The sequence below is a fragment of the Sceloporus occidentalis genome, unplaced genomic scaffold (assembly GCF_023333645.1).
Source record: "Sceloporus occidentalis isolate IW3139 unplaced genomic scaffold, rSceOcc1.0.p SCAF_292, whole genome shotgun sequence".
Classification (NCBI taxonomy): Eukaryota; Metazoa; Chordata; class Lepidosauria; order Squamata; family Phrynosomatidae; genus Sceloporus; species Sceloporus occidentalis.
The window spans coordinates 659163-666564 of NW_028317272.1; the positions used below are offsets into that span (position 1 = coordinate 659163).

At 47.9% G+C, this 7402-nt stretch overlaps 1 protein-coding gene across 1 annotated transcript; it reads right to left on the minus strand.

Moving 5' to 3' along the window:
• Window positions 1–4222: 4222 nt before the first annotated feature.
• LOC149275373 (aurora kinase B-like) lies at window positions 4223–7402 on the minus strand. The gene is made up of 8 exons (XM_089504809.1): window positions 7361–7402; window positions 6568–6715; window positions 6434–6491; window positions 5446–5643; window positions 5062–5200; window positions 4765–4913; window positions 4495–4669; window positions 4223–4399 (listed from the first exon to the last, which is right to left on the minus strand). Exons 1-8 carry the CDS (start codon window positions 7400–7402, stop codon window positions 4223–4225), a joined length of 1086 nt encoding a protein of 361 aa, XP_089360935.1.

Consider the following 7402-nt stretch of genomic DNA (forward strand, 5'->3'; position numbering starts at 1 on the left):
ACCTTATAAACAACTTATGGTTTACCTAAAGATATAATATAAGATATATATATATATATATATATATATATATATATATATATATGACACTTTGAGCTATTCATGGATATCTAGTTTAAGGCAAACGAATAGTAAAAGTAACCAAAATGTCAGCATTTTCTTTAAGGTCCCCGACTGCCTTAGTAAATCTATCCAGTAGCTGTGGTTGTGCATACATGTAGTTCGCACACGCAGACCACATAGGTTACAATAAATGAAATATCGCGGCATGGGCAAAAAATATACAGTGAAGTATTTACCCAGGTCAGCCCCCTCTCTCTGCTGTCACTGTCCTTCCTGAGTGTTGGGACAGACCTGCAGCCCTAAAAGAGCTCCTCTGTAACCGGCCTATTGAGCAGAGGCACGGCACTGACCCGAATTACCCAAGAGGCCAATCTAGCTATCTGGTTATTACTGTATACGGTGATGGGGGTTATTGCTGTATACAGCGCTGGGGGGTTATATTACTGTATACAGCGCCGGGGGGGGGTTATATTACTGTATACAGCACTGGGGGTTATGATCAAAGAGAAAAACCTCAAGTGATCCAAATGATGTAAGGGATGCAATACGTAGGATAAAGATAAAAAAAAAAAAAAAAAAAACATCCATTATGTGACCTAAGTTTGTGTCTCATCCACCATACATTGTCTTTGGGGCCCCATAAACCAATAGGGGCTCTAAATGCCATCATCTGCTCATATAGTAGCACTGCCTCTTGAAGTGCAGACATATGTGCATTTAGTTCTAGGGGGCCACAGGCACATAACAGGGAGCCAACTGTCCTCCCTGTAGCACCACCGCTCTATGGGATGGTTAAAAGCGAGATCATTGATCGTCCCAACATAATGCTGCGTGGGATGGTGCAGAGTCAAGGCTGCTTCTACATTTTCTTGGTGCCCAGCGGTGCACATACTTAAAACACAGAGTGCCAACATATGACATCATAGCCCAGTGCTCAGAAGGAGAGCTGGTGGCACAGTCTTGGGTTAGGCGTAGGACAGCAAAAAGGCAAATATGGCGCCATTTAGAGGTAGATTCACTAAACAGGACATTTTTAAATACCCTCACGTCACGTCCATATTTTTTTTTTTCTTTTTCAGAATCAAAGTTTATTGAATTTTGTAGACATTTTATAAGGGAGGTAAGACGGGGGGTGGGATACAGAAGGAAAGAAGGGAAGGGGGAGGTAAGGGTAGGTAAGTCCATACATGTCGTGAACAGAGTAAGGCATAAAACATGCAAAAACCTGCGCAGGGGTTGCAGCAGAAACAGCACCGTCAGCAGCGTGAGAGGACAAAACACGCACCATGACGGTGAACATAAAGATAATCAAAAACACAGCATCAACGAAATCCCCAAAGCGTGAGAGATGCATGGGAGAGAAACGCAATTCACAAGTCGAGTGGGGACACATAAGAAAGCCAGTGAAACCAGGTGGCTGTGTACCTGTCCCTTTGCTTCACAGTAACTGCGGAGAGATCTTCGATCCTCCTAATGTCCTCAACCCTCAACATCCAATCCCTGATAGGCGGAGCGCTTTGTTGCTTCCAATACAGGGGAATGAGGCCCTTAGCCGCATCCAGTAAATGGCGCACAACCGAGCGCTTATAATGGGAGAGAGAGTGGTGAGTGTGGTGTAAAAGCATAGACAATGCTTGAAAAGGGGGAAGGGAGTCAGAGAGCTCCAAGATCACATGGTGAACCTCTTTCCAGAATGTTTGGATTAGGGGGCAGTCCCACCATATGTGCAGCATCGTACCCACAGCCCCATCACATCGCCAGCATCTATCTGAGGAGTCTAGAAACATGAGGCGTAGCCTCTGAGGCGTTCGCTAGCAATGGGACAAAATCTTGTAGTTTGTTTCCTGAATCTTAGTGGCCCTTGAGCTTTTGCGCGTGAGAATAAATTTTTTTCCCAGTCCCCCTCCGTAAGGTCAGCTATGCCCAGGGACTCCCAGCTCGAACCGAAGGAAGGCCGCTCAGCGTGTGTGGAAGACAGAATGAGGGAGTAAAGTAGAGAAATACCCCCTCGCGGAGGGCTCTCCCCCGAGCACCAGGTCAGGGCTCTGGTCAAGCACTGGCGATTGGGAAGGGTGTCAAGGTAGTGCGTAACCTGGAGACGCGCAAAGCGGTCAGACCAGGAAAAGTCAGCGTCCGGGCGTAGAGTTTCCAGCGTCACGACCCCCCCATCCGTCAACAACCCACGGACCCGGACGGGAAGGGGGAGCCCCATGTACCCCTCAGGCCCCCAACGGTGACCCGGCGCAAAGTCCGGGTTGCCCCAGAGAGGCAACATAGGCGATGGCGACGAAGAGAGCTTGGCCCTACAGCCCACAGCCCTCCACACCGACAGAGTCGCCGACACAAAGGGGAGCGACACCACTCGGACCCCCACTCCAGGGCCCCAGAGGGCGTGCAGGACCTTACCCCGCGAGCCACTAAGCTCCAGCGCAACCCAGGGCTTATGTCCATATTTTTAAAGAGCCAACCACACTGAGCTTCTCCAGGCCAAACTAGCCAGCTGCGCTACCTTGAAGTGAGCCCATTCCTGGTCACTTGGGAGCCGTGGGACACAGTTTGGGGAGTTGAAGGTATCCTTAGCTCTGAGAAAGGGTTAAGGAGTAGATGGCGCTAAACACTCCATCACCAAAGGCTTCTCTGCCTTCTGGCTAAGATCATGCGAGTACCAGCAGGAGAGGCCAAGTTTGGGCTTCTGGCCTTAAGGCCGAGTTACGAAGCCCGAGGGGTGTGATGGAGCCCCTTGGTTTGGTCCATCCGGGTTCTTGGCGTATAAGGACAGTCCCCCCCCCACAAGCTGGTAAGCCCACCATTTAGCACCTTGGACGCTTTGCACTTTCCACCTCTCACTTACATTGCCCTGGACTATGGCTGGGGCAGAGGGGTAATTTAATTTACCAGCCATGGACTAGAATATTTTTTGGAGCATGTTTGGTTTTAGAGATAAGGATTTTTGCACTTAATACAGTTTCACAGAAAGCATACCAGTAGAGCCAGGCCCTGTGCCTTTTTGGCAGGGTGGCAACCAAAAAGCACTTCAGCAAAATAAATCCCTGCCCTCCCGAGGCTTCAGCCAGAAGTGGAACCGTGATTCCTCTGTGGCCGTCCGACTTTTGGAGAACCTATCACCTTCTTCAGTAAGAACCGAGACCCACAAGTCCAGATTCTCTTAGGAGGATTCAGGCATCTTCAACGCAGGAGAGTAAAGGTTTCTTATCGGTTACCCTTATTGCGTTTCCTGATCACATCCAGAGCCGGTTTAATCGCAAACATTCTCTTGCACGACTACTAATTTAATCTGTGGTAGGGTAAGTCATGCCTCCTATGTGGGGTAAGATCCAGGATATGAAACAGTCCGAACACCTTACTGGTGAGTTGGGGATATCTTTGCAGGCTTAATACTGACCTCCCACCAGACACATCAATGCAAAAACCCAAAGAGAATAAGTTACAACAGTTTATTTACATATATAAAAAAAAAAAAAAAGTTATGCGATACCAGGTTATGTCATACCCACAATGCATACCACATAATTACAGACCAACCATAACAACATATATATATGAGAATATTTCAGAGGCATTCAGACATTTTAATGAAAAACATGGAAATAGAAGAGCACTCAAATGTAACTCGGGTCAACTAAAAATGCAAATTCAGTTCTGCCGTGGACAGTATTGACAACCTTCAGACGCGCAATAAGATTAAAAGCAGTGTTCAAAGTCCCTACGCAGGGACTGAAAGGGCCATTTCAGGCAGATGACCTTTATAAGGAAAAGAGATAACCTATTGGGACTGCATAGAACCCGAAGTAAGCAGAAGGCCCAGGAGACATCCCCAGAGTTGTGGCAATACAGATGGAGCTTCCACCAGATACTGCAGACGAGTGCTGATGTCTATTTACAGGTAGAAAGGACCCGATGAACTGTACAGAACTATAGCTGTTTCACCTACGTGCGTATAAAGGCGGCAGCCCACCCAATACTAATAGACAAACAATATAAAGAAGGCTTCATGTTGACAGCCCTACCACCAGTTCTCTTTAGATGTTGAAGAACCTTCCTCTTTGCTTAGATATTATACAGAGTAAGATCAGCAAAGTTCCTCCGCATCCTAGCAAGAAAGTGCTGGCCCATGGGAATAAATGCCAGGGGCCGGAGTCTAACTGGCGTGTGTGGTGCTGAACGAGGGAGGAAGGACTCTGCGGGAATTGGCCTTGATCCAGGGGTGCTCCAGCACGCACTTCAGGGGAAGACGGTGAGCTGGATTATAGCGCAGGAGTTTAGTGATCAAATCTTTGGCTCCGTCAGACATGAAGCTTGGAAATTTGAGGTCAATCTAGACAGGCGTAAAGAGAAGATACACACAAGGGTTACATAGCTGATATTTAGGAACGGGATAAACACGACCCATGAGATTATCACTCTTCTTACATTAACAATCCTGCGGTGGGTTTCGATGTGGGACGGGCTGTCAAATGGAGGCCTTCCAACGAGGAACTCATAGCAGAGGACTCCCATACACCACAAATCTACCTTCTCATCGTGAGTCTTGCCCTCAATCATCTCTGGGGGTAGATAGTCCAGGGTTCCACACATTGTTCGTCGCCTGAAAAAAGAAAAAAAAGACAGGTCCCTTTGAGTTAAACATTTCAAAGGCGACAGTGTACTTAGCAGGACACACACATATACTGCCTTTCCTACCTTAGCGATGGCGCATGGACAGACCAACCAAAGTCTGCAATTTTCAACTCGCCCTTATATCCCATGAGAAGGTTTTCAGGTTTGATGTCTCTGTGGATCACCTTCCTCTCGTGGCAGTAAGTCAGAGCATCGGCCAGTTCCTCTATAAACTGCAATGAGCAAAATGAGTGTCAGCAGATCACAGAAGCAAACCAAGAGGCACGGACCATTGACGGATCTCCAGAAAGCCACAAAAAAAAAAAAAGTGCAAAAGCAGAACGAATAAAGAGGCATGGGTTAAAAGCCACTGAGACTTACTGTGGCAGTTCTCTGCTCGTCGAAGTGGCCATATTTCTGCAGTTCCTTGTAGAGCTCTCCCCGAGGAGCAAACTCCAACATCAGGTAGATCCGTTTGCGGTCGTGGAAATAATTGTACATCCTCAGGATATTTGGATGCCTGAAGAAGAACAACAGTCAATAAGTGGATGATCTTCAGAGGGGGTGGGGGCATTGTAGGGATGTTAGCCCAACAGGTGCATCTTCAGCTAAACAAAAACCCCCCATGAATGTTTCAGCAGGCCACGGTTCTCTTAGATCGAACAGCCACATTTAAAAGCTGGCCGTGTGGATGCAGTATAGAGTGGCCTGAATTTTGAGGAAAGATTTTGTCAGGCATTAGATCTGAACAAGGGGGATCTGCACCTGAGGTGGGACTGGATCTCAATCTCTCTTCGTAGCTGATGCTCCACAGATTCCTTCTCCAGCTGAGATTTAAAGAGCACCTTCAAGGCCATGATCAGCTTCGTTTTCTTGTCACGGGCCAGGTAGACATTTCCAAACTTGCCCTTCCCCAGTGGACGTCCGATGTCAAAGTCATCAATTGTGAATATTCTCTTGGGACTGCGAGGTGAGAAACATAGCAAAGATCGGGATCAATGTCTGCAAAAACCAGGTCACCAACACACCAGAGGGCACCAGCAAGCCCTAGAAATAAAAAACCAAGTCTATCCTTAAGTCACCCTTCTGGATGGACCACTATCAGCTAAAAAGGAACATGCGTGTTATTTTAGACACGACCTTCCCATTAAAAACATGGATGCCACAAACAATTGCGATGTGTCCCAGCCAATTAAAGAGACCTGTTCCTGACTGCCCAGGATTTCCTCTGTATTGTAGAAAGACTGAAAAGCCGTTTGAAATTAAACGGGAGCCGACATACCTTCTCTAAATCACTAAGAGTCCAGCCCCTGAAAACCATCACTGGTGTCATCATACTTCAAAAGTATCCATCAGATTAATTTGAGGTCTCACATCAAATCCTCCTCTGCCAGACACCCCCCTTGTTTCCCATTGTTCAGGGTCTCAGCCCAGACAGGAAGTTGGCATCCACTTCCTGATCTCTCCAGGCATGATCTTAGCAGACCACACATGAGCCTCCAACGCTAATGATTTCCAAATGCCAGCGGTAAATCCGGATCTGGAATAGTCTGGGATTCCTCAGAACCTCTAGAACAGGGGTGTCCAACCTGCGGCCCTCCAGCTGCTGCAGGACTACCTCTCCCATAATGCTCTTTCAGCTAAGGGGCTGGCTGAGGAGCATGGGAGATGTAGTCCTGCAGCAGCTGGAGGGCCGCAGGTTGGACAACCCTGCTCTAGAATTTTACACAGTATATCGCAGGATGAATCTTACCCTTCTGCAGGCTTTTGGGAAGCAGCATCAGAACTCATCGCCACCCTCCCCGCACCGCCTGTAGAAGACAACGTGTTACAATTGATTGGAACAGGCATGATGGGTCAGGACTATAAACCTCGGGAAGGAAGTACCTGACAAATGGGAGTTCACAGAGGGGGTAATTCTGGACATCTGCGCCCTCTGTAAAAGCAACGAATCAGATGGGGTCGTGAAGCTCGACGCAAAAGGTTCCTTTTTCAGGACTCGCTGAGGGCCCTGAGCACTGGACGGAGTGGTGAACTGTTGGGAACAACACAGTTTATAGGAAGCGAGACCTTAACATGAAGACCCCAACCGGGGGAATCAGGCGGCAGCCGCCAGAAGTGCAACCAACAGCTGGATGAGACCACACGTTAAGATTTTACACTCAAGTGGAGCGTGGCCGGGCGCATCCAGCCAGCGGCCGCAGCACCCAATGTCAGCCAGCAGCCCGCCAGATGCCCTGTCTGAGCCTGGTTATACACCATAGACATGATCAGGCCATCAACTGTATAATTAATAAGTTTAACGCCCCACTGAAGAAATGACTGCGGCTTCTTTTGAGACAAACACTCGGACCTTAATCAGTCGTCTGTCTCGTCTTAGGTCGAGGAAGAATACGCAAATCCGAGGCATGTTTAAAATTCCCTTACTGTATTACCCTCTACCACTTCCGCTGGGGGGCTGTTCCACTTACCTTCACCAACCAACCCATCAAATGACAAAAGAACACAGCAATAGAAACCCAAGGAAGAATTTAGCGAACACGTTAGCGGCTGCAGCTTTCTGGAATTTTGCTAGCGGTCAGTTAATTGTAGCCGATAAAGATCAACGAGACAAGACATGGGTTGAGAACAATATGGGGGCCGATCGGCATTCCATTAAAAAACCAAAAAACACCCGTACCTTGCCGTGAGAATACGGGTTGAGATTCTCCTTGTACGACAT

Coding starts and splice junctions, on each gene's coding strand:
- LOC149275373 (XM_089504809.1), bottom strand. CDS start 7,402: ATGTCGTACAAGGAGAATCTCAACCCGTATTCTCACGGCAAG. Junction 5,201..5,445: donor GAGATCCAGTCCCACCTCAG/GTGCAGATCCCC, acceptor GTTCTTCTTCAG/GCATCCAAATATCCTGAGGA. Junction 4,400..4,494: donor CCCACCGCAGGATTGTTAAT/GTAAGAAGAGTG, acceptor ACGCCTGTCTAG/ATTGACCTCAAATTTCCAAG.